Genomic DNA, 27,960 nt, shown 5'->3' with positions numbered 1-27,960 from the left:
TCCATTGCTGCTGGGCCATCACTCATCCATATATTTTTATGTACATATTCTCATTCACCCATTTAGATTTGTGTGTATTAGATAGTTGTTTTGGGGAATTGTTAGATTTTGTGGTAGATATTACTGCGCTGTCGGAACTAGAAGCACAAGCATTTCGCATCTGCCAACCATATGTATGTGACCAATAAAAATGTTATTTGATTTGAGAATTAAGTTCCAAGCCGTTGCAGTTTCAGGAGTCGCCTGTGTTACAATGAGTTGTCTTTCATTTCAGTTCATAGAATAAGTATTAAAATATATTATAACGTTTTCCCCACATGTAGTTATCTATTTCCATTATCACTACCGGTCTGTACCACGTAGTTAACGCTCCCCACAGAGGCGCTGTGATGTGTTTATGGGCTTGCCACCCGCTGAAACAAACAGAAGGAAAATGCGGAAGTGAAATTACGAGGGGATTCGTTTTTTGTGACCACTTTTCTTTCCTCGTGGAAGAAACAACCAGCTGAATAGCCAACTCGTTATCAGTCACCTTAAAATGTCTAAACAACAGTCGCTTCATGTGTTTTTAAATGAGCGCTTAACTGCGGCTGCTGTGGAGATTTTCGGGAAAGTTGAGAAAACGGTAGTGGAGTACCAGGAGGAGAATGATCGGTTACGGAGACTGCTGCGGATCACACCGGAGATACAACTATGTATAATAGGTACGTCTGTACAGTGCATTCGGAGAGTATTCAGACCCCTTCAATATTTCCACATTAGGTGAAAAATCTGTCCATGTGCGCTTGAGCGCTTAACCCTCCTGTCTCCTGTAACTGCTGGAGATAAGAGCGTCTGCTAAATGACGAACATTTCAAGTGTAATGCATTGTACCTTTGGAGTCCATTTCTTATTGTAAATAAGAATATAATATGTTTCTGAACACGACTACATTCATGTGGATACTACTATGATTACGGATAATCACGAATAAATAATGAATAATGGGCTAAATGTGTGTAATGAATATGGGATCAAATACTACACTTCTGACTACTGTAATACGCTACGTTAACTTATCCTCCAAAGGCTTCTGACTAATTCACATTGGGGGACTAGATACATAAAAGTGCTTTGATTTCTAAATGGTAAAACGGATATTATGAACATTTGATCTCAAATCCCAAATTCTGGAGTATAGAGACACATTTGTAAATGTTAGTTTCACTGTCTAAATATGTACATAAGGGAGTGTAAACCTCTGCTATTCCTCTCCTTCCCTCTAGAATCCCTGCAGCTCTCTGTCTCTGAAGAGGAGGTTCCCCCTGAGCAGCAGCACTGTGAGCAGGAGTGGAGCCCCAGTCTGGGACAGAAGGACCCAGAGACCAAACAGATTAAAGAGGAACAGGAGGAAGTCAGGACCAGTCAGGAAGAAGAGCAGCTTCAAGGGCTCTTTGATACCAAAGACTCCATATTCACTCCTTCCTGTGTGAAAAGTGAATGTGATCAGAAGGACCCATGTCAAGAAGCCGTACGAGCTGAACACCCAACTCTCAGTCCACTGAAAACATCTAAACTACAGTTGTTCTGTGTGTTTTTAAATGAATATTTAACGGCATCTGCTGCTGTTGAGATTCTTGGTGCAATTGAGGAAACAGTAGTGGAGTACCAGGAGGAGAATGATCTGCTACGGAGACTGCTGCGGAGAACACCGGAGATTAAACTTTGTAGAATAGGTTCGTATGAAGATCTACTAGGTTCGTATGTAGATCTAATACCTAGCTTGCTACGGTTTTACTTAGTTAATAAACTGTTTCCGGTAACAGGGATCTCCATTGCATCAATTTTTAAAGAACAGTTTATAATATAGCTAAGATTCACCAGGCATAACTAAAAGGTTATCTGTCAGGAAATGATTATTGAAATAGCTTATACAGCCCAGCCTTTCTGACTCCAATGTATTTCATTAGAGACGGTGAGAACGTTAACGTTCACACTAGTAATTCCATATTATAGTGATGTCAGTGGGCTGAGTACGGCATCGGTCCTGTAGACCCCTGACTCTGCTCATCTTCAACGCTGTGAGGTCATAATAGAAGTAAGCATTAGAGGTCGACCTCTACTAAGCATATGGAGATCAAAACATCCAGTTTTCTGAGAAATCTTTCAAATTATTAGGACGTGTACAAGCTTTATTAAAATATCAAGTTTGTGAGCAGTAAAACTATTTATCTGTATTGTACATTATTTTAGCTCCTGTTATTATTTAGGATCAATGCCAATAAAGACATTTTCAATAAAAAAATCGTTGAGATCTATAATTCACATTTGTGATTCAAGTGTTCTTTTTAATTCTGTGGTATATAAATAACCTCTGCTCCTCCTCTCCTTCTCTCCAGACTGCCTGCAGATCTCTGTCTCTGAAGAGGAGGTTCCCACTGAGCAGCAGCACTGTGAGCAGGAGTGGAGCCCCAGTCTGGGACAGAAGGACCCAGAGACCAAACAGATTAAAGAGGAACAGGAGGAAGTCAGGACCAGTCAGGAGGAAGAGCAGCTTCAAGGGCTCTTTGATACCAAAGACTCCATATTCACTACTTCCTGTGTGAAAAGTGAATGTGATCAGGAGGACCAAACCAAGACTGTGGAGAACAGAGAGAGAGACTCTAAACCAGTGGATCGCAAACCTTTTGTCACTGTGACCCACATTAAGGGTCTCAACATTCCCTGTGACCCTCCAGATAATCAAAACAATGCCTCCAGCCACAGTTCAGCTGTAAGCAGCGACCCAGTAGGACTTGACAGCAGCCCACCATTGGGTCCCAGTCCACCATTGGGTCCCAGTCCACCATTGGATCCCAGCCCACCATTGGATCCCAGCCCACCATTGGATCCCAGTCCACCATTGGATCCCAGTCCACCATTGGGTCCCAGTCCACCATTGGGTCCCAGTCCACCATTGTGTCCCAGTCCACCATTGGATCCCAGCCCACCATTGGAGAAACACTGTTCCAAACCCAACACCACAGCTAGAAAACCTCACTACTGCTGTGACTGTGGTGCAACATTTGTTCTGAAAGCTGAACTGCAGAGACATGTGACTCTCTTCAGTAAGATACCCAGTGAATGTAGTTCCTGCAATAAACACTACAACTCCACCTGTAAACTGAAGGCCCATGTCCGACTCTGTCACAGTGGTAAACCCTGCACCTGTCCTGTTTGTGGAAAGACCTTCAAACTCAAAGGAGTTCTGTCCAGACACATGAGGATTCACACAGGAGAGAAACCATTTACCTGTGGTGACTGTGGGAAAAGCTTCAATCGCACGGATTTCCTAACCAGGCATAAACTGACTCACACAGGAGAGAAGCCATTCACCTGTGGTGACTGTGGGAAAAGCTTCAATCGGAAGGAGACCTTAACTACGCACAAACTGACTCACACCAAAGAGAAACCATTTAGCTGTGATGAGTGTGGGAAAGGCTTCAATCGGATGGTGAGCCTAACCTCTCATGAACTGACTCACACAGCAGAGAAACCATTTAGCTGTGGTGACTGTGGGAACAGCTTCCATCTCAAAAGGAACCTAACCAGGCATAAATTGACTCACACCAGAGAGAAACCATTTAGCTGTGGTGACTGTGGGAACAGCTTCCATCTCAAAAGGAACCTAACCAGGCATAAACTGACTCACACCAGAGAGAAGCCATTCACCTGTGGTGACTGTGGGAAAAGCTTCAATCGCAAGGATACCTTAACTTTGCACAAATTGACTCACACCAGAGAGAAACCATTTAGCTGTGATGAGTGTGGGAAAGGCTTCAATCAGAAGTTGAGCCTAACCACTCACGAACTGACTCACACAGCAGAGAAACCATTTAGCTGTGGTGACTGTGGGAAAGGCTTCAATCAGAAGTTGAGCCTAACCACTCACGAACTGACTCACACAGCAGAGAAACCATTTAGCTGTGGTGACTGTGGAGAAAGCTTCCATCTCAAAAGGAACCTAACCAGGCATAAACTGACTCACACAGGAGAGAAGCCATTCACCTGTGGTGACTGTTGGAAAAGCTTCAATCGCAAGGATACCTTAACTACACACAAATTGACTCACACCAGAGAGAAACAATTTAGCTGTGATGAGTGTGGGAAAGGCTTCAATCGGAAGGTGAGCCTAACCACACACGAACGGACTCACACAGCAGAGAAACCATTTAGCTGTGGTGACTGTGGGAAGAGTTTTATTTATAAGAGGGGCCTAATGAGACATAAACTGATTCACACAGGAGAGAAACCATTTAGCTGTGGTGACTGAGGGAAGAGTTTTATTTATAAGAGGGGCCTAATGAGACATAAACTGATTCACACAGGAGAGAAACCATTTAGCTGTGGTGACTGAGGGAAAAGTTTCAATCGCAAGGAGACCTTAACTACACACAGACTCACAGCAGAGATAAACCATTTAGCTGTGGTGACTGAGGGAAAAACTTAAATCGGAAACAACATGGCTGCTCAGTCTGATAATATATTAATTCAGAAGACTAATCTACTGACACGTGAAAAACAACCACAAAGAAAGTGAATGAGGACACAGAGAGGAGACTAAGAGAGTATTGAGATACACCTGTGGACCAACTCTAACTGGTCCTCCTGATCCTGCTCAGTCCAATGTCACAGTAATTATATAATGGGACTGTTGTCTGAACAGGCAATGTTGCTGCTCTTTGTGTTTGAAATGGACAATCTGCAGTTCAGACAACCACCAGTTTTTAGGTGAACAACTGGGAGATGATGTTGGAGAGTTGTGAACACTCAATGTTGTAGAAAGATCTGTAGACATGGATACAAGATGTCCAGATCTGATGCAGGTTTCCCAATAGACGGCCCGTTGGGGGTTTTATTTGGCTCGCAAGTTTTCTGAGCAAAACAAGATAATATATAGAATTTTTGTATTTATTTTTGATTCATTTTTGATATATTTTTTTAATTGAGGGAATATGTTCTCAATTATTCCCATGTGTAAATAGATTTACACTACCAGTCAAAAGTTTGAATACACCTACTCATTCAAGGGTTTTTCTTTATTTGTACTATTTTCTACATTGTACAATAATAGTGAAGACAAACTATGAAGTAACATATGGAATCATGTAGTAACCAAAAGTGTTATATCAAAATATGTCATATTTTAGATTCTTCAAAGTAGCCGACCAGATGTATCCGATCTCAAGAAATTGTACAAAACATCCCCCAAAACATCCCCATAATCAATGTGAGCATTACTTAACCAGGGGAGTAGTGATTGGATAAGGGGGATGTTTTGTAACTAGGGGAGTGGTGATTGGATAAGGGGGATGTTTTGTAACTAGGGGAGTAGTGATTGGATAAGGGGGATGTATGGTAACTAGGGGAGTAGTGATTGGATAAGGGGATGTTTTGTAACTAGGGGAGTAGTGATTGGATAAGGGGATGTTTTGTAACTAGGGAAGTAGTGATTGGATAAGGGGGATGTTTTGTAACTAGGGGAGTAGTGATTGGATAGGGGGGTTGTAACCAGGGGAGCAGTGATTGGATAATGGGGATTTTTTGTAACCAGGGGAGTAGTGATTGAATAATGGGGATGTTTTTTAACTAGGGGAGTAGTGATTGGATAAGGGGGATGTTTTGTAACTAGGGGAGTAGTGATTGGATAAGGGGATGTTTTGTAACTAGGGGAGTAGTGATTGGATAAGGGGATGTTTTGTAACTAGGGGAGTAGTGATTGGATAAGGGGGATGTTTTGTAACTAGGGGAGTAGTGATTGGATAAGGGGGATGTTTTGTAACTAGGGGAGTAGTGATTGGATAGGGGGGTTGTAACCAGGGGAGTAGTGATTGGATAATGGGGATTTTTTGTAACCAGGGGAGTAGTGATTGGATAATGGGGATGTTTTTTAACTAGGGGAGTAGTGATTGGATAAGGGGGATGTTTTGTAACTAGGGGAGTAGTGATTGGATAAGGGGGATGTTTTGTAACTAGGGGAGTAGTGATTGGATAAGGGGGATGTTTTGTAACTAGGGGAGTAGTGATTGGATAAGGGGATGTTTTGTAACTAGGGGAGTAGTGATTGGATAAGGGGGATGTTTTGTAACTAGGGGAGTAGTGATTGGATAAGGGGATGTTTTGTAACTAGGGGAGTAGTGATTGGATAAGGGGATGTTTTGTAACTAGGGGAGTAGTGATTGGATCAGGGGGGATGTTTTGTAACTAGGGGAGTAGTGATTGGATAAGGGGGATGTTTTGTAACCAGGGGAGTAGTGATTGGATAAGGGGGGGGGGTTGTAACTAGGGGAGTAGTGATTGGATAAGGGGGGATGTTTTGTAACTAGGGAGTAGTGATTGGTTAAGGGGGGGGGTTGTAACCAGGGGAGTAGTGATTGGGTAAGGCGGGGGGGGTTGTAACCAGGGGAGTAGTGATTGGATAAGGGGGTATTCCTGTATTGTGTGAATCAGATGTAACTGGTTGAGGGAGCAGTTTACCAGCGAGGCTGGACTGTATATAAGTCATTGTTGGTAAGTCATTTTTCTTTGTCTGCAGACGCCTGTTTTTAGGACCTTTTTCTCTCTGGGGCCTTTTTGTTAAATATTCTACTGCTGTATTTTGTTGTTGTTAACTTGTTATCCACACATGCAGGGTCATATAATTAGTATTTTTCTTTAGGAGGAACAGGATTGTGTTTCCTGGAGGTGGAGAGTTGGGGAGACCGTAGGATGTGTAGACTGATTATAAAGGGCTTTGCTTGAATAAATACTGGCTGTGCATTTCCTCTGGAGGGGCCACCGACCCAAATCGACCAGAGGGTATCCTCTTTGTTACTGTGTTGGGTTCATGCTTTGGGGTGTGTATGAAAATGTCTCAGCGTGACGAGGTGAGTATACCTCTTTCGTCTCGTGGGACACTAGGTCCCATTACGGTGACGAACTCCAGGTCCACAGGTGAAGGGTTTGGGGCGCACTAAGCTATTAAAAACTACGGTATTTATTTAATAAGTTGCAGAGCTGAGAAATTATACTCACCATGAACTTCTGGTGTTATTGTCCTAGGAGATCGTGATGAACTTCGACCCCTGAGCTGACGTCCCGCTGAGTTGTTGTCATCCATCAATCTGCCCTGTGTCAGTCTGGGGAAAAGAATATTCTGAGGTCATTTTTATTTTACCAGGCAAGTCAGTTAAGAACAAATTATTTTTTTCAATGTTGGCCTAGGAACAGTGGGGTTAACTGCCTGTTCAGGGGCAGAACGACAGATTTGTACCTTGTCAGCTCGGGGATTCGAACTTGCAACCTTTCGGTTACTAGTCCAACGCTCTAACCACTAGGCTACCCTGCTGCCCCATCATGACAACGATGAGGAAACAACTTTGCGAGCAACGTCCTCCCTACAACACCGCTTGCCATCACGCATTCTGACAGAGGCCAATGCCAGTTTTGATGACTTACTACTTGCACAACAATGTCAGATGGCTCAGCAAAGGCAGGTTTTGCACCAAAGCTTTCTTATCAGAGCAAAAGAGTGACGAGGCAACTCAGTTTTTCGAAAGATGAGAAGAAGATGGCAACAGTTATATTTTTGACAGACATGACATCACACCTTAATCTAATGAATGATAAGCAGCAGGTACAGGACAACTCAGTGTGTGGTATGATAACAGCATTCCGGGTTTCCAGAAGAAATTTGAGTTTTTCAAGAATGATCTCCAGGGACAACCTGTCCATTTCCTCTTCTGGTGCAAACGCAGGGAGATGGCGCCAGAGGTGATGTCTGCCGTTTACGTTTAATCTTAACCAACTGTGCTATTTAAAAAAAAATGTGCATTGTTTGTAACTTATTTTGTACATAATGTTGCTGCTACCGTCTCTTATGACCGAAAATAACTTCTGGGCATCAGAACAGTGATTACTCGCCTTGAACTGGGCAAATAATTTTTCTTTAATGAGTCGGAGGAGAGGGATTTACTCCAGACACCCGAACAGAACCTCATCCCCGTCATTTGTTGGAGAAAGAGACAGAGGTTTCGCGGAAGGAGCTCGGGGGTGCCTTTTGAGGATCCGGTGACAAGTGGCTAATCTGCCATCAGCTTAAAATTGCGGAAAGATTGTTGCTTCCATCAATGTAATTGTCTACATCATTTCCAATCCCCCATATATTTTTTGGGTAAATATATATCCATATACATACACACATATATACAGTGGGGAGAACAAGTATTTGATACACTGCCGATTTTGTAGGTTTCCCTACTTACAAAGCATATAGAGGTCTGTAATTTTTATCATAGGTACATTTCAACTGTGAGAGACGGAATCTAAAACAAAAATCCAGAAAATCACATTGTATGATTTTTAAGTAATTTGCATTTTATTGCATGATATAAGTATTAATTAAGCTGCAATTAATTGGTTGTAATTTTGGGTAGAGCAGACATTTCCATGTCTGTGTTAGCTGCATGTGTGACAACTCCACCAGTCCTATTTATGATATCATTCAAAAAAATTATACCTTTTTTTTAAACATTTCTTTGAAAAATACATACAAAAATAAATAAATTTGAGTTTAACCACAATATTTGTTGTATTATTTGTTCTGCCTTTTCAGATGGATTAAACTGAAATTAGAACCAACGTACTAAGGCTTGTTTTAAAAAATAACGATATTTTGGAGATTATTGTAACTGGTAACAGGGAAGTCAGATGCAGGAGAGCAGAATAATAACCGGAGCAGTTTAATTATCAAAACCACCGGCATCCAGAAAAACAAGGTGTGGGTACAAAACCTGTCGCGCTCCAGTCAAACTGTGCACAAGCACTTACAACAAACAATTCCACACAAAGACATGGGGGGAGCAGGATACTCTGCCTGTTCTTTCCTAGTTCGCGTTTGCAGCATTTGCAGCTGTTGTTGCTAACTCAACGGCTAGGAGGTATCACTTCTGTAGTGAATAAGAGTTCAAAGTTCATACCATTCGCAACCAAAGCTCATGCTGAGGTCGGCTTAGTTCTGTAGTTGACATGTTAGTCCTTTTAAGTCAGAGGCTGCAGACCTCACATACTTGGAACAGGAGGTTACATTTTTGTCAAGGCTTTATATAGTGGAGCGAGAAGGGGGTGTTTGAAAAGTTTTATAAACCATGTCTCTTCACAGGGGCGAGCCACTGATTGAGCAGAGCCCTAACCTAAACGCAAATCTCTCATTTGGAAGCTAAAATTACATTTAATCTCTTCACCAATCATTTTATATTCAAACATTTCAATTGAACAACAATTCCATGTGAATCCCATAACTACAATGTGCAGACTTTCCACTGTAGAGTTTGTCATCCTATCATTGATGAGAATGTCCCAGATGACAACCGAACTGACATCATATTCATTAAGTACCACCACATATGTTCAATTGGTTGGATTACCAGAATATAGTTAATTTCCCCCCACTTTCTGATGTTCCCAGAATCTCTATGTTAATCAAGGGGATTTCAAATTTCACATCAGTAGGGTAGAGAGAGGAAAAAGGGGGGAAGAGGTATTTATGACTGTCATAAACCTACCCCCAGGCCAACGTCATGACAACGGTAATGTAAAATTAGCATTTTGGGGTCTTAATCCAGAGAGGATAGCAAAGTATCTAGATCCTCTATGAGGCCGTGGAGAGATTCTAATTGTGGTTTTAAAAGAAAACATGAATCATCAGCGTACAATGACAATTCAGTTTTTGCCACGGATTTCTAACCTTAATGTCATTGTTTGATCTCATTTTAACAGCTAACATTTTGATGGCAATAATAAATAGATATGCCGATAGTGGACAACCTTGTTTTACTCCTCTAGATAGTTTTAAACTTTCTGAGATGTAGCCATTATTTATTATTTTACACCTCGGATTACTATACATGACTTTAACCCATTTTATAAGATATTCCCCAAAATTGAAATATTCTAGGCATTTATATATAAACTCCACTCATACTTTATCAAAAGCATTTTCAAAATCAGCTATGAAAACCAGGCCTGGTGTCCCATTTCATAGTATTCTATTGTTTCCAGTACTTGTCTTAAATTATCTCCAATGTATCGTCCATGTTAAAAACAAACTGATTAGGATGAATAATATCTGACAATACTTTTTTAATTCTATGCGCCATGCATTTCGCTAGGATTTTTGCATCACAACACGGAAGTTTAGATATACTACTTGGGTTCTGTTTCAGTAATAATGATATCAAAACTTCTACCATTTATATAGGAGTGGTTAAAACATGCTTACAATGGTCCACTGAGTATTTTGAAAAAAGTTTTAGATATATTACAAGTTTGGTATACTTCCACTGCTATGCCATCCAGCCCTGGAATTTTCCCAGCCTTAAAGGCCCCAATTGCATCAAGAAGTTCCTCCTTTGTAATTTGGTCTTTCTGTACAGATGTTCATTTTACATTACTATTATGAAAAAAAATCCATAGAATTAGTTTCAGTTAGTGGAGAAGGAGGAGACTGAAACGAAAACGTATTCTTAAAGTACTTTATTTCCTCTTTCAAAATATAATTTGATGAATCATGCGTGACTCCATCATTTGTAACAAGTTTCAAATTGAAAAAGAATTTGGTGCATTTTTTCCCCATATTCCATCCAGTTCGCTTTATTTTTATAATATATTACACTGGATCTTTCTTGAATAAGTTCCTACATTTCTTTTTTCCCCCACTAACTTATTCTGTGCCTCTACGGTACAGTTTTTATTGCTATCTAACTGTACTGTTAGTCCTTCAATTTCCTTTGTTAATATGGACTCTTGATCTAAATTGCTTTTGTTTTATAGATGAGTACTGAATTGCATGGCCTCTAAAGGCACATTTAAAAGTGTCCCATACAATAAGGGGTTCTGCTGTACCTATGTTATGTCCGAAGAAGTCTGTTGTAAATTCTTCTGTCCCTTGTTCTAAACAAGTTATCATCTAGTAGGCTTTGATTCAATTTCCAATATCCTCGCCCACGTGTATGCCAATTATATGATGATCCGACCGCATTCTGTCCCCTGTCAACACTTTTTAAAGATGTTTGTTGCCAGAGAGAATGGCATAAGAAAGTAGTCAAGGCGACTAGTTTGATTAAGCCTCCGCCATGTATATCTCACTAGGTCAGGGTATTAAGCCTCCTCCATGTATAGCTCACTAGGTCAGGGTATTAAGCCTCCGCCATGTATCTCTCACTAGGTCAGGGTATTAAGCCTCCGCCATGTATCTCTCACTAGGTCAGGGTATTAAACCTCCTCCATGTATATCTCACTAGGTCAGGGTATTAAACCTCCTCCATGTATCTCTCACTAGGTCAGGGTATTTAAGTCTCCATATATCCATGACATTCATAATTTCCTTAAGTGCCTGAGGGGGATAGTTTGTATTGTGATTTCCTTTCCGGTCCATAGAGGTATTTAAGACCGTATTAAAATCTCTCACCATAATAAGTCTAGTCTAGTGTTGCTTGTAGAGTTGATAAATTCTTATATATATTTTCAAAGAAGCTTGGATAATCATTATTTGGACTGTATAGGTTAATAAGCACACAAAGGTACAGGACGGCAGACAGGGGTCGGTAGGGCAAAGGTACAGGACGGCAGACAGGGGTCAGTAGGCCAAAGGTACAGGACGGCAGACAGGGGTCGGTAGGGCAAAGGTACAGGACGGCAGACAGGGGTCGGTAGGGCAAAGGTACAGGACGGCAGACAGGGGTCAGTAGGCCAAAGGTACAGGACGGCAGACATGGGTCGGTAGGGCAAAGGTACAGGACGGCAGACAGGGGTCAGTAGGCCAAAGGTACAGGACGGCAGACAGGGGTCGGTAGGGCAAAGGTACAGGACGGCAGACAGGGGTCGGTAGGGCAAAGGTACAGGACGGCAGACAGGGGTCGGTAGGGCAAAGGTACAGGACGGCAGACAGGGGTCAGTAGGGCAAAGGTACAGGACGGCAGACAGGGGTCGGTAGGGCAAAGGTACAGGACGGCAGACAGGGGTTGGTAGGGCAAAGGTACAGGACGGCAGTCAGGGGTCGGTAGGGCAAAGGTACAGGACGGCAGACAGGGGTCGGTAGGGCAAAGGTACAGGACGGCAGACAGGGGTCGGTAGGGCAAAGGTACAGGACGGCAGACAGGGGTCAGTAGGGCAAAGGTACAGGACGGCAGACAGGGGTCGGTAGGGCAAAGGTACAGGACGGCAGTCAGGGGTCAGTAGGGCAAAGGTACAGGACGGCAGTCGGGTCGGTAGGGCAAAGGTACAGGACGGCAGACAGGGGTCGGTAGGGCAAAGGTACAGGATGGCAGACAGGGGTCAGTAGGGCAAAGGTACAGGACGGCAGTCGGGTCGGTAGGGCAAAGGTACAGGATGGCAGACAGGGGTCGGTAGGGCAAAGGTACAGGACGGCAGACAGGGGTCGGTAGGGCAAAGGTACAGGACGGCAGTCAGGGGTCGGTAGGGCAAAGGTACAGGACGGCAGGCAGGCAGAGGTCGGTAGGGCAAAAGTGCAGAGGTCGGTAGGGCAAAAGTGCACAGGTTGGTACGGCAAAGGTGTAGAAGGGTGAGAATACGGGAAGCTGGAGAAAAGCAGGAGCTGAGACAAAATGCTGGTTAGCTTGAACAAACAAGACAAACTGGCACAGACAGAAAACACAGCTATAAATACCCAGGGAATAATGGGAAAGACAGGTGTGTCATGACTGTCCTGCTTGGCTCAGGTTACCAATGACCACAATCCCGCAGAGAGATTTCATCCCCACCAGAGGAGAAGGGATCTCTGTGGGGGTTTTATGACCCCTCACGCCCCATGGTAAATCTCAGGCCACAGACAAAATTCCTTTGTCCTGTTACTATGGAGAACCAGCCTCAGAACATTAAACATGAAATAAAGGGACTTTGGAACAATGGTTTCCGTCAGTCACAATGGTGGTCATGACGATAGATGGACTATGAAAATGTATGTCATTTTTGTTTTGTTTTTAAAGGTTAATAGATGACGTTATTACGAAAATATTGTAACGTTAAGAGTTTTCCTAGTATATGTTTCATGTTTATACATTGTACGTTGTGTGGAAAATGTCCAAATCAAAGAGAATGTTTTGGTAAAGATGAAATGTGAAGTTAGTTGTCTAAAATTGGATTTGAGTCAAATCTAGACCTTGCCTCTTAACTTGGTGTGCCCAGAGAATTACCCTAAAGGCGGTTACGCCCACTTCTGACCCGAGGGTATAAAACCTGTGAGTGAAGAATTAACAGATCATACTAAGTGACCCGAGCTGCAGCCGAGGTCTAAAAAAGTCAACGAACCCAAAACTCAACACAAGGTTGAAGACAAAGAAATATTTTTCGACCCAAGCTACGGATGAGTAGCTGTGTCTAAGCGGGTGAATTCAAGCCGGACCACCTATCCTCCACTCTCCATCGAATCGTGGTATCTACACTGTTTCATTCGTACGCTGTGAGCTCTGAGCTACAGAGCTGTCTGTCCTCAGAAGAGCCCTTCCAGAGCAAAGGGTGAGGGAACAGACCACTAAGCCAAAAGGACACTGACATCGTGAGGACCACCAGAGAGTTGCGCTGGAGAAGTGCGTCATTGAGAAGCCTAAACGACCCACGCGGAGCTTCCCATCTGAGACCTCCCACACATAATTACATCATTATATTCTGACTCATAAGAGCAGCAGTTTGGGGCAAGGCTAGGGTTAGAATAGATTATACAACATTCGGAATGAGACTGTAGAGGAAACTGATTAATTAGCGACTGTTGTTCTTTGAGTTAATTTGGGAAATAGTTTTCCCATGGTGTCCCAGGTTAATGAGTTAATAATTGCTTGATCCAGTTAATCACGCAATTAGAAACCTTTAATCATTCGATGAGCAACAGTCGTCACATTAACTAATACAACGTCAAGACAGGTGACACCTGGAGGCAATCACAAAGGCAGGTGAAACAGATCAGGGTGTGACAACTACCCAATCTACAGTAGCTATTACAGTGAAATAATTATTGTTTGAGGAGAGTGCCCAGTTATGAACTTGAAAATGTATACATAAACCAATTAGGCACATTTGGGCAGTCTTGATACAGAAGTTTGAACAGAAACGCAATGGTTCATTGGATCAGTCTAAAACTTTGCACATACACTGTTGCCATCTAGTGGCCAAAATCTAAATTCCGCCTGGGCTGGAATAATACATTGTGGCCTTTCACTTGCATTTGAAAAATGGTACATTAAAAATATTTAAAAAACGCATGTTTTTTTCTTTTGTATTATCTTTTACCAGATCTGTGTTATATTCTCCTACATTCATTTCACATTTCCACAAACTTCAGTGTTTCCTTTCAAATGGTATCAAGAATATGCATATCCTTGTTTCAATGCCAGAGCTACAGGCAGTTAGATTTGGGTGTCATTTTAGGCAAAACTATTTTTTAAAAGGGTCAGATCCTTAAGAGGTAAATACATTTCCACACACTTTGTCTATGCCTCTATTTAGTTTTCATGCTAGTGAGGGCCGAGAATCCACTCTTACATAGGTACGTAATTGCAAAGGGAATCAGTGTATTTTAACAGCGCGATTTGCCAAGGAAAGAAACTCTGCCCTATCCAGAAATCTGGCAGTGAACCGCTTCTTGAAATTTCGATGGGGCATTCTTGTTCAGATATCGGTAAGTGGACTGGAGGCAGGGCATGAAAGGGATGACGAATCCAGTTGTTTGTGTCGTCCGTTTCGGGAAAGTACCTGCATAATTTCCACCCAGCTCACTCAAGTGCTTCGCCATATCACATTTGACATTGTCCTTAAGCGTGAGTTAATTTGCACACAAAAAAATCATACAATGATGGAAAGACCTGTGTGTTGTCCTTGTTAATGCAGACAGAGAAGAGCTCCAACTTCTTAAATCACAGCCTGAATTTTGTCCCGCACATTGAATATAGTTGTATAGACGCCCTATAATCCTAGATTCAGATCATTCAGGCGAGAAAAAACATCACCCAGAGGCCAGTTGTGTGAGAAACTCATCATTATGCAAGCGGTCAGACAAGTGAAAATTATGGTCAGTAAAGAAATGTTAAGTTCATCTCTCAATTCAAAACAACGTGTCAATACTTTGCCCCTTGACAACCAGCACACGTCTGTATGTTGTAAAAGTGTTACATGGTCGCTGCCCATATCATTACATAGTGCAGAAAATACACGAGAGTTCAGGGGCCTTGCTTTAACCAAGTTAACCATTTTCACTGTATTGTCCAGAACATCTTTCAACCTGTCAGGCATTCCTTTGGCAGCAAGAGCCTCTCGGTGGATGCTGCAGTGTACCCAAGAGCCTCTCGGTGGATGCTGCAGTGTACCCAAGAGCCTCTCGGTGGATGCTGCAGTGTACCCAAGAGCCTCTCAGTGGATGCTGCAGTGTACCCAAGAGCCTCTCGGTGGATGCTCCAGTGTACCCAAGAGCCTCTCGGTGGATGCTGCAGTGTAACCAAGAGCCTCACTGTGGATGCTGCAGTGTACCCAAGAGCCTCTCGGTGGATGCTGCAGTGTACCCAAGAGCCTCTCGGTGGATGCTGCAGTGTACCCAAGAGCCTCTCGGTGGATGCTGCAGTGTACCCAAGAGCCTCTCGGTGGATGCTGCAGTGTACCCAATTGGTGTCGGGAGAAACTGCTTGCACCACATTACCCCTCCACTATGTCTCCCTGTCATGGCTTTTAAGCCATCAGTACAGATACCAACACATCCATTTGATGTCACAAAGATGTCCAGTACTGTATCCTTTATCCTGTTGTCCTGGTTTCCAGAAGAGGATGTCATCCTTTATTGACTCGCCCATAAACGTAACGGACATATACCAGGAGATGTGCCAGGCCCGCCACGTCTGTTGACTCATCCAGCTGTAACGCATAGAATTCACTGGCATGTTTGCAAAGCAATAATTGTTTCAAAACATCTCCTGCCATGTCACTAATGCGTTGTGAAACAGTGTTGTTTGATGAAGGCATTGCCTGTATAGTTTTTTGGGCCTTTTCCCCCAGCATTGTCCCAGGCATATCCGCAGCAGCAGGGAGAATTAAGTCCTCCACTATAGTATGGGGCTTGCCTGTGCTGGCCACTCCTCCACTATAGTATGGTGCTTGCCTGTCCTGGCCACTCCTCCACTATAGTATGGTGCTTGCCTGTCCTGGCCACTCCTCCACTATAGTATGGTGCTTGCCTGTCCTAGCCACTCCTCCACTATAGTATGGGGCTTGCCTGTCCTGGCCACTCCTCCACTATAGTATGGTGCTTGCCTGTCCTGGCCACTCCTCCACTATAGTATGGTGCTTGCTTGTCCTGGCCACTCCTCCACTATAGTATGGGGCTTGCCTGTCCTAGCCACTCCTCCACTATAGTATGGGGCTTGCCTGTCCTGGCCACTCCTCCACTATAGTATGGGGCTTGCCTGTCCTAGCCACTCCTCCACTATAGTATGGGGCTTGCCTGTCCTGGCCACTCCTCCACTATAGTATGGTGCTTGCCTGTCCTGGCCACTCCTCCACTATAGTATGGTGCTTGCCTGTCCTGGCCACTCCTCCACTATAGTATGGGGCTTGCCTGTCCTGGCCACTCCTCCACTATAGTATGGTGCTTGCCTGTCCTGGCCACTCCTCCACTATAGTATGGTGCTTGCCTGTCCTGGCCACTCCTCCACTATAGTATGGGGCTTGCCTGTCCTAGCCACTCCTCCACTATAGTATGGGGCTTGCCTGTCCTGGCCACTCCTCCACTATGGTATGGTGCTTGCCTGTCCTGGCCACTCCTCCACTATAGTATGGTGCTTGCCTGTCCTGGCCACTCCTCCACTATAGTATGGTGCTTGCCTGTCCTAGCCACTCCTCCACTATAGTATGGGGCTTGCCTGTCCTGGCCACTCCTCCACTATAGTATGGTGCTTGCCTGTCCTGGCCACTCCTCCACTATAGTATGGTGCTTGCCTGTCCTGGCCACTCCTCCACTATAGTATGGGGCTTGCCTGTCCTGGCCACTCCTCCACTATAGTATGGGGCTTGCCTGTCCTAGCCACTCCTCCACTATAGTATGGGGCTTGCCTGTCCTGGCCACTCCTCCACTATAGTATGGTGCTTGCCTGTCCTGGCCACTCCTCCACTATAGTATGGTGCTTGCCTGTCCTGGCCACTCCTCCACTATAGTATGGGGCTTGCCTGTCCTGGCCACTCCTCCACTATAGTATGGTGCTTGCCTGTCCTAGCCACTCCTCCACTATAGTATGGGGCTTGCCGGTCCTGGCCACTCCTCCACTATAGTATGGTGCTTGCCTGTCCTGGCCACTCCTCCACTATAGTATGGTGCTTGCTTGTCCTGGCCACTCCTCCACTATAGTATGGGGCTTGCCTGTCCTAGCCACTCCTCCACTATAGTATGGGGCTTGCCTGTCCTGGCCACTCCTCCACTATAGTATGGGGCTTGCCTGTCCTAGCCACTCCTCCACTATAGTATGGGGCTTGCCTGTCCTGGCCACTCCTCCACTATAGTATGGTGCTTGCCTGTCCTGGCCACTCCTCCACTATAGTATGGTGCTTGCCTGTCCTGGCCACTCCTCCACTATAGTATGGGGCTTGCCTGTCCTGGCCACTCCTCCACTATAGTATGGTGCTTGCCTGTCCTGGCCACTCCTCCACTATAGTATGGTGCTTGCCTGTCCTGGCCACTCCTCCACTATAGTATGGGGCTTGCCTGTCCTAGCCACTCCTCCACTATAGTATGGGGCTTGCCTGTCCTGGCCACTCCTCCACTATGGTATGGTGCTTGCCTGTCCTGGCCACTCCTCCACTATAGTATGGTGCTTGCCTGTCCTGGCCACTCCTCCACTATAGTATGGTGCTTGCCTGTCCTAGCCACTCCTCCACTATAGTATGGGGCTTGCCTGTCCTGGCCACTCCTCCACTATAGTATGGTGCTTGCCTGTCCTGGCCACTCCTCCACTATAGTATGGTGCTTGCCTGTCCTGGCCACTCCTCCACTATAGTATGGGGCTTGCCTGTCCTGGCCACTCCTCCACTATAGTATGGGGCTTGCCTGTCCTAGCCACTCCTCCACTATAGTATGGGGCTTGCCTGTCCTGGCCACTCCTCCACTATAGTATGGTGCTTGCCTGTCCTGGCCACTCCTCCACTATAGTATGGTGCTTGCCTGTCCTGGCCACTCCTCCACTATAGTATGGGGCTTGCCTGTCCTGGCCACTCCTCCACTATAGTATGGTGCTTGCCTGTCCTAGCCACTCCTCCACTATAGTATGGGGCTTGCCTGTCCTGGCCACTCCTCCACTATAGTATGGTGCTTGCCTGTCCTGGCCACTCCTCCACTATAGTATGGTGCTTGCCTGTCCTGGCCACTCCTCCACTATAGTATGGTGCTTGCCTGTCCTGGCCACTCCTCCACTATAGTATGGTGCTTGCCTGTCCTGGCCACTCCTCCACTATAGTATGGTGCTTGCCTGTCCTGGCCACTCCTCCACTATAGTATGGTGCTTGCCTGTCCTAGCCACTCCTCCACTATAGTATGGGTCTTGCCTGTCCTGGCCACTCCTCCACTATAGTATGGTGCTTGCCTGTCCTGGCCACTCCTCCACTATAGTATGGGTCTTGCCTGTCCTGGCCACTTCTCCACTATAGTATGGTGCTTGCCTGTCCTGGCCACTCCTCCACTATAGTATGGGTCTTGCCTGTCCTGGCCACTCCTCCACTATAGTATGGTGCTTGCCTGTCCTGGCCACTCCTCCACTATAGTATGGTGCTTGCCTGTCCTGGCCACTCCTCCACTATAGTATGGTGCTTGCCTGTCCTAGCCACTCCTCCACTATAGTATGGGTCTTGCCTGTCCTGGCCACTCCTCCACTATAGTATGGTGCTTGCCTGTCCTGGCCACTCCTCCACTATAGTATGGGTCTTGCCTGTCCTGGCCACTTCTCCACTATAGTATGGTGCTTGCCTGTCCTGGCCACTCCTCCACTATAGTATGGGTCTTGCCTGTCCTGGCCACTCCTCCACTATAGTATGGTGCTTGCCTGTCCTGGCCACTCCTCCACTATAGTATGGTGCTTGCCTGTCCTGGCCACTCCTCCACTATAGTATGGGGCTTGACTGTCCTGGCCACTCCTCCACTATAGTATGGTGCTTGCCTGTCCTGGCCACTCCTCCACTATAGTATGGTGCTTGCCTGTCCTGGCCACTCCTCCACTATAGTATGGTGCTTGCCTGTCCTGGCCACTCCTCCACTATAGTATGGTGCTTGCCTGTCCTGGCCACTCCTCCACTATAGTATGGTGCTTGCCTGTCCTGGCCACTCCTCCACTATAGTATGGTGCTTGCCTGTCCTGGCCACTCCTCCACTATAGTATGGTGCTTGCCTGTCCTGGCCACTCCTCCACTATAGTATGGGGCTTGCCTGTCCTGGCCACTCCTCCACTATAGTATGGTGCTTGCCTGTCCTGGCCACTCCTCCACTATAGTATGGTGCTTGCCTGTCCTGGCCACTCCTCCACTATAGTATGGGGCTTGCCTGTCCTGGCCACTCCTCCACTATAGTATGGGGCTTGCCTGTCCTGGCCACTCCTCCACTATAGTATGGGGCTTGCCTGTCCTGGCCACTCCTCCACTATAGTATGGTGCTTGCCTGTCCTGGCCACTCCTCTACAATAGTATGGGGCTTGCCTGTCCTGGCCACTCGGTAGCTCACCATATAAGACTCTTCTAGCACCTTCTTATTAATGGTATCTGTTGCTTTTATACTTGTCTTACTACTCGAAAGTCCTCTTTATTCTCACTCCAAAAACTCCAGTGGCTTATTTTTCAAAATGTCATGTATCGTTTCTAAATGCAAGACTGAAGGTTTCCTGTGAGATAGAAACGGTTAATGTGATTGGATGAGTAACGGTTAATGTGATTGGATGAGTAACGGTTAATGTGATTGCATGAGTAACGGTTAATGTGATTGGATGAGTAACGGTTAATGTGATTGGATGAGTAACGGTTAATGTGATTGCATGAGTAACGGTTAATGTGATTGGATGAGTAACGGTTAATGTGATTGGATGAGTAACGGTTAATGTGATTGGATGAGTAACGGTTAATGTGATTGGATGAGTAACGGTGAATGTGATTGGATGAGTAACGGTTAATGTGATTGGATGAGTAACGGTGAATGTGATTGGATGAGTAACGGTTAATGTGATTGGATGAGTAACGGTGAATGTGATTGGATGAGTAACGGTTAATGTGATTGGATGAGTAACGGTGAATGTGATTGGATGAGTAACGGTTAATGTGATTGGATGAGTAACGGTGAATGTGATTGGATGAGTAACGGTTAATGTGATTGGATGAGTAACGGTGAATGTGATTGGATGAGTAACGGTTAATGTGATTGGATGAGTAACGGTTAATGTGATTGCATGAGTAACGGTTAATGTGATTGGATGAGTAACGGTTAATGTGATTGGATGAGTAACGGTGAATGTGATTGGATGAGTAACGGTTAATGTGATTGGATGAGTAACGGTTAATGTGATTGCATGAGTAACGGTTAATGTGATTGGATGAGTAACGGTTAATGTGATTGGATGAGTAACGGTGAATGTGATTGGATGAGTAACGGTGAATGTGATTGGATGAGTAACGGTGAATGTGATTGGATGAGTAACGGTGAATGTGATTGGATGGTAATTATTTGACGACGCTTCCTGTATTTGACATTCTGATGTTATTTCGCTGAACACTAGATAGTTGAATTTAATTTTCGGCAGTGAAACGAGTCTACTCAGGTGAGAAAAAAAGTGAATCAAATTTTTATTTGGCGTACCCCGACGGCAATGCGCGTACCCCAGTTCGGAAATACCTGTCAGGGGTCGTAGTTCATCAGGATCTCCTAGGGCAATAAGACCAGGAAAACATTTCTTCACTCTGCAACTGTTTATTATGAAATAAACATCTTTGTTTTACGCCCAGGGATGGGCGCCCCAAACCCTTCACCTGTGGACCTGGGATTCCTCACCGTAATGGGACCTAGTGTCCCACGAGACGAAAGAGGTATACTCACCTCGTCACGCTGAGACATTTTCATACACACCCCAAAGCATGAACCCAACACAGTAACAAAGAGGATACCCTCTGGTCGATTTGGGTCGGTGGCCCCTCCAGAGGAAATGCACAGCCAGTATTTATTCAAGCAAAGCCCTTTATAATCAGTCTACACATCCTACGGTCTCCCCAACTCTCCACCTCCAGGAAACACAATCCTGTTCCTCCTAAAGAAAAATACTAATTATATGACCCTGCATGTGTGGATAACAAGTTAACAACAACAAAATACAGCAGTAGAATATTTAACAAAAAGGCCCCAGAGAGAAAGAGGTCCTAAAAACAGGCGTCTGCAGACAAAGAAAAATGACTTACCAACAATGACTTATATACAGTCCAGCCTCGCTGGTAAACTGCTCCCTCAACCAGTTACATCTGATTCACACAATACAGGAATACCCACTTATCCAATCACTACTCCCCTGGTTACAACCCCCCTATCCAATCACTACTCCCCTGGTTACAACCCCCCCCCCTTATCCAATCACTACTCCCCTGGTTACAACCCCCCCCTTTTCCAATCACTACTCCCCTGGTTACAACCCCCCCCCCTTATCCAATCACTACTCCCCTGGTTACAAAACATCCCCCTTATCCAATCACTACTCCCCTGGTTACAAAACATCCCCCTTATCCAATCACTACTCCCCAAGTTACAAAACATCCCCCTTATCCAATCACTACTCCCCAAGTTACAAAACATCCCCCTAATCCAATCACCACTCACCTAGTTACAAAACATCCCCTTATCCAATCACCACTCACCTAGTTACAAAACATCCCCCTTATCCAATCACTACTCCCCTGGTTTTAACCCCCCCCCCCCCTTATCCAATCACTACTCCCTAGTTACAAAACATCCCCCTTATCCAATCACTACTCCCTGGTTACAACCCCCCTTATCCAATCACTACTCCCCTGGTTACAACCCACCCCCCTTATCCAATCACTACTCCCCTGGTTACAACCCCCCATATCCAATCACTACTCCCTAGTTACAAAACATCCCCCTTATCCAATCACTACTCCCTGTTTACAACCCCACCCCCCTTATCCAATCACTACTCCCCTGGTTACAACCCCCCCCCCCCTTATCCAATCACTACTCCCCTGGTTACAACCCCCCCCCCCTTATCCAATCACTACTCCCTAGTTACAAAACAGTCCCCATTATCCAATCACTCCTTCCCTAGTTACAAAACATCCCCCTTATCCAATCACCACTCCCCTAGTTACAAAACATCCCCCTTATCCAATCACTACTCCCCTGGTTAAGTAATGCTCACATTGATTATATAAGGGAGATGTTTTCTACAATTTCTTGAGATCGGATACGTCTGGTCGGCAACTTATTGTACAATGTAGAAAAAAACCCTGAATGTATATATATATATATAGTGTATCCAAACTTCTGACTGGTACTGTAAATCTATTTACACATGAAAACTTGGAAAACCTGCATCAGATCTGGACATCTTGTATCCATGTCTACAGATCTTTCTACAACATTGAGTGTTCACAACTCTCCAACATCATCTCCCAGTTGTTCACCTAAAAAGTGGTGGTTGTCTGAACTGCAAATTGTCCATTTCCTACACAAAGAGCAGCAACATTGCCTGTTCAGACAACAGCCACATTATATCATTACTGTGACATTGGACTGAGCAGGATCAGGAGGACCAGTTAGAGTTGGTCCACAGGTGTATCTCAATACTCTCTTAGTCTCCTCTCTGTGTCCTCATTTACTTTCTTTGTGGTTGTTTTTCAAGTGTCAGTAGATTAGTCTTTTGAATTAATATTTTATCACAGACTGAGCAGCCATGATGTTTCCGATTGATGCTTTTCCCACAGTCCCCACAGCGACATGATTTCTCTCTGGTGTGAGTTAGTTTGTGCGTAGTTAAAGTCTGCTTGCGATTGAAACTTTTCCCACAGTCACCACAGGTGAATGGTTTCTCTCCTGTGTGAATCAGCATATGTCTTCTTAGGTCCCCTTTCAGAATAAAGCTCTTCCCGCAGTCAACACAGCTAAATGGTTTCTCTCCTGTGTGAGTCAGTATATGCCTCATTAGGACCCCCTTCTGAATGAAGCTTTTCCCACAGTCACCACAGCTAAATGGTGTCTCTCTGGTGTGAGTTAGTTTGTGCGTAGTTAAAGTCTGCTTGCGATTGAAACTTCTCCCACAGTCACCACAGGTGAATGGTTTCTCTCGTGTGTGAGTCAGTTTATGTCTCCTTAGGTCCCACTTCTGAATAAAGCTCTTCCCACAGTCACCACAGCTAAATGATTTCTCTCCTGTGTGAGTCAGTATATGTCTACTTAGTGCCCTGTTCTGAATAAAGCTCTTCCCACATTCACCACAGCTAAATGGTTTCTCTCCTGTGTGAGTCAGTTTATGTTCAGATAGGTGCCCTATCCGATTGAAGCTCTTCCCACAGTCACCACAGACAAATGGTTTCTCTCCTGTGTGAGTCAGTTTATGTTCAGTTAGGCTCACCTTACGATTGAAACTTTTCCCACAGTCACCACAGCTAAATGGTTTCGCTCCTGTGCGAGTCAATTTATGTTCAGTTAGGCTCACCTTACGATTGAAACTTTTCCCACAGTCACCACAGCTAAATGGTTTCTCTCTAGTGTGAGTCAGTTTGTGCGTAGTTAAGGTCTCCTTCCGATTGAAGCTTTTCCCACAGTCACCACAGGTGAATGGCTTCTCTCCTGTGTGAGTCAGTTTATGCCTGGTTAGGAAATCCGTGCGATTGAAGCTTTTCCCACAGTCACCACAGATAAAGGGTTTCTCTCCTGTGTGAATACTCATGTGCTTGGACAGATCTCCTTTGTATTTGAAGGTCTTGCCACAAACAGGGCAGGTGCAGGGTTTCCCACTGTGACAGAGTCGGACATGGGCCTTCAGTTTACAGGTGGAGTTGTAGTGTTTTTGGCAGGAACTACATTCACTGGGTACCTTACCGAAGAGAGTCACATGTCTCTGCAGGTCAGCTTTCAGAGCAAATGTTGCACCACAGTCACGGCAGTGGTGAGTTTTTCTTGCTGTGGTGTTGGGTTTGGAACAGTGTTTTTTCAATGGTGGACTGGGATCTAATGGTGGACTGGGATCTGATGGTGGGCAGCTGTCAAGTCCTACTGGGTCGCTGCTTACGGCTGAGCTGTGGCTGGAGGCATTGTTTTGATTATCTGGAGGGTCACAGGGAATGTCAAGACCTTTTAAGTGGGTCACAGTGACAAAAGGTTTGAGATCCACCGGTTTAGAGTCTCTCTCTCTGTTCTCCACAGTCTGGGTTTGGGGAAGAGTCAAGGACTGAAGTGGGTCCTCCAGATCACATTCACTTTTCACACAGGAAGGAGTGAATATGGAGTCTTTGGTATCAAAGAGCCCTTGAAGCTGCTCTTCCTCCTGACTGGTCCTGACTTCCTCCTGTTCCTCTTTAATCTGTTTGGTCTCTGGGTCCTCCTGCTCCAGACTGGGGCTCCACTCCTGCTCACAGTGCTGCTGCTCAGGGGGAACCTCCTCTTCAGAGACAGAGAGCCGCAGGCAGTCTAGAGGGAAGGAGAGGAGGAGCAGAGGTTATTTATATACTACATAATTAAATAGAACACTTGAATCACGTGAATTATAGATCTCAACGATTTTTTAATTGAAAATGTCTTTATTGGCATTGATCCTAAATAATATCAGGAGCTAAAATAATGTACAAGGCCACCTCTGGCCTGCTCGCCTCCCTACCACTGAGGAAGTACAGTTCCCGCTCAGCCCAGTCAAAACTGTTCGCTGCTCTGGCCCCCCAATGGTGGAACAAACTCCCTCACGACGCCAGGACAGCAGTCAATCACCACCTTCCGGAGACACCTGAAACCCCACCTCTTCAAGGAATACCTAGGATAGGATAAGTAATCCTTCTCACCCCCCTTAAATGATTTAGATGCACTTTTGTAAGTGGCTGTTCCACTGGATGTCAGAAGGTGAATTCACCAATTTGTAAGTCGCTCTGGATAAGAGCGTCTGCTAAATGACTTAAATGTAAAATGTAATGTACAATACAGATAAATAGTTTTACTGCTCCCAAACTTGATATTTTAATAAAGCTTGTACACGTCCTAATAATTTGAAAGATTTCTCAGAAAACTGGATGTTTTGATCTCCGTATGCTTAGTAGAGGTCGACCTCTAATGCTTACTTCTATTATGACCTCACAGCGTTGAAGATGAGCAGAGTCAGGGGTCTACAAGACCGATGCCGTACTCAGCCCACTGACATCACTATAATATGGAATTACTAGTATGAACGTTAACGTTCTCACCGTCTCTAATGAAATACATTGGAGTCAGAAAGGCTGGGCTGTATAAGCTATTTCAATAATCATTTCCTGACAGATAACCTTTTAGTTATGCCTGGTGAATCTTAGCTATATTATAAACTGTTCTTTAAAAATGGATGCAATGGAGATCCCTGTTACTGGAAACAGTTTATTAACTAAGTAAAACCGTAGTAAGCTAGGTATTAGATCTACATACTAACCTATTCTACATAGCTGTATCTCTGGTGTCCTCTGCAGCAGTCTCCGTAGCAGATCATTCTCCTCCTGGTACTCTGCTACAATTTTCTCAACCCCACCAAAAATCTCAACAGCAGCAGACGCCGTTAAACATTCATTTAAAAACACACAGAACAACTGTAGTTTAGACATTTTCAGTGGACTGAGAGTTGGGTGTTCAGCTCGTGAGGCTTCTTGACATGGGTCCTTCTGATCACATTCACTTTTCACACAGGAAGGAGTGAATATGGAGTCTTTGGTAACAAAGAGCCCTTGAAGCTTCTCTTCCTCCTGACTGGTCCTGACTTCCTCCTGTTCCTCTTTAATCTGTTTGGTCTCTGGGTCCTTCTGTCCCAGACTGGGGCTCCACTCCTGCTCACAGTGCTGCTGCTCAGGGGGAACCTCCTCTTCAGAGACAGAGAGCTGCAGGGAGTCTAGAGGGAAGGAGAGGAATAGCAGAGGTTTACACTCCCTTATATATATATATATATATTTAGACAGTGAAACTAACATTTACAAATGTGTCTCCATACTCCAGAATTTAGGATTTGAGATCAAATGTTCATAATATCCGTTTTACCATTTAGAAATCAAAGCACTTTTATGTATCTAGTCCCCCAATGTGAATTAGTCAGAAGGCTTTGGAGGATAAGTTAACGTAGCGTATTACAGTAGTCAGAAGCATTTGGATAAGTTAACGTAGCGTATTACAGTAGTCAGAAGCATTTCGATAAGTTGACGTAGCGTAGGTTTGGGTTTTGTCCAATAGGAAGTGAATGGTGAATAATGTGTTTGTTTTGGTTGTGGGTTTTGTCCAATAGGAAGTGAATGGTGAATAATGTGTTTGGTTGTGTTGTGGGTTTTGTCCAATAGAAAGTGAATGGTGAATAATGTGTTTGTTTTGGTTGTGGGTTTTGTCCAATAGGAAGAGAATGGTGAATAATGTGTTTGGTTGTGTTGTGGGTTTTGTCCAATAGGAAGAGAATGGTGAATAATGTGTTTGGTTGTGTTGTGGGTTTTGTCCAATAGGAAGTGAATGGTGAATAATGTGTTTGTTTTGGTTGTGGGTTTTGTCCAATAGAAAGTGAATGGTGAATAATGTGTTTGGTTGTGTTGTGGGTTTTGTCCAATAGGAAGAGAATGGTGAATAATGTGTTTGGTTGTGTTGTGGGTTTTGTCCAATAGGAAGAGAATGGTGAATAATGTGTTTGGTTGTGTTGTGGGTTTTGTCCAATAGGAAGTGAATGGTGAATAATGTGTTTGTTTTGGTTGTGGGTTTTGTCCAATAGGAAGTGAATGGTGAATAATGTGTTTGGTTGTGTTGTGGGTTTTGTCCAATAGGAAGTGAATGGTGAATAATGTGTTTGTTTTGGTTGTGGGTTTTGTCCAATAGAAAGTGAATGGTGAATAATGTGTTTGGTTGTGTTGTGGGTTTTGTCCAATAGGAAGAGAATGGTGAATAATGTGTTTGGTTGTGTTGTGGGTTTTGTCCAATAGGAAGAGAATGGTGAATAATGTGTTTGGTTGTGTTGTGGGTTTTGTCCAATAGGAAGTGAATGGTGAATAATGTGTTTGTTTTGGTTGTGGGTTTTGTCCAATAGGAAGTGAATGGTGAATAATGTGTTTGGTTGTGGGTTTTGTCCAATAGAAAGTGAATGGTGAATAATGTGTTTGTTTTGGTTGTGGGTTTTGTCCAATAGGAAGTGAATGGTGAATAATGTGTTTGGTTGTGTTGTGGGTTTTGTCCAATAGGAAGTGAATGGTGAATAATGTGTTTGTTTTGGTTGTGGGTTTTGTCCAATAGGAAGTGAATGGTGAATAATGTGTTTGGTTGTGGGTTTTGTCCAATAGAAAGTGAATGGTGAATAATGTGTTTGTTTTGGTTGTGGGTTTTGTCCAATAGGAAGTGAATGGTGAATAATGTGTTTGGTTGTGTTGTGGGTTTTGTCCAATAGGAAGTGAATGGTGAATAATGTGTTTGGTTGTGGGTTTTGTCCAATAGAAAGTGAATGGTGAATAATGTATTGTATAAGTTTGGAGTCCCTTTTATTGTAGATACAATAGAATATGTTTCTGGATAATAATGAATGAATCTTCAATTTAGACAAGTGAGAAAGTTAAAAGGAACAAAGATCATCATCACATCCCTCCAAAATGCTAACCTCCCCTGTTATTGGTAAGGATGAGGGGAGTTGTGATCTGTGTTCCTGATTTTGCAGGATATTATCTTCATTATTCGTGATTATCCGTAATCATAGT

The 27,960-nt window shown here is 44.3% G+C and overlaps 2 protein-coding genes across 2 annotated transcripts in view; one reads left to right on the top strand and one right to left on the bottom strand.

Moving 5' to 3' along the window:
• Positions 1-538: 538 nt before the first annotated feature.
• On the top strand, positions 539-5,375 carry LOC135511237 (oocyte zinc finger protein XlCOF6-like). The gene is made up of 3 exons (XM_064932862.1): positions 539-704; positions 1,266-1,475; positions 2,379-5,375. Exons 1-3 carry the CDS (start codon positions 539-541, stop codon positions 4,289-4,291), a joined length of 2,289 nt encoding a protein of 762 aa, XP_064788934.1. The 3' UTR covers positions 4,292-5,375.
• A 16,907-nt stretch (positions 5,376-22,282) lies between these two features.
• LOC135510244 (oocyte zinc finger protein XlCOF6-like) overlaps positions 22,283-27,960 on the bottom strand; it is a 6,188-nt gene continuing 510 nt past the window's right edge. The window contains exons 2-3 of the mRNA XM_064931043.1: positions 25,686-26,135; positions 22,283-24,706 (exon numbers count right to left, since the gene is read on the bottom strand). Of these exons, the coding sequence (XP_064787115.1) occupies positions 22,893-24,706; positions 25,686-26,135 (2,264 nt within the window). The 3' untranslated portion in view covers positions 22,283-22,892. The remainder of the gene's footprint in view (positions 24,707-25,685; positions 26,136-27,960) is intronic.

The sequence above is a fragment of the Oncorhynchus masou genome, chromosome 23 (genome assembly GCF_036934945.1).
Source record: "Oncorhynchus masou masou isolate Uvic2021 chromosome 23, UVic_Omas_1.1, whole genome shotgun sequence".
In the NCBI taxonomy this organism is placed as follows: Eukaryota; Metazoa; Chordata; class Actinopteri; order Salmoniformes; family Salmonidae; genus Oncorhynchus; species Oncorhynchus masou.
The sequence above is the reverse complement of the archived record's forward strand: the minus strand, read 5'-3'. Positions and strand labels throughout refer to the sequence as shown.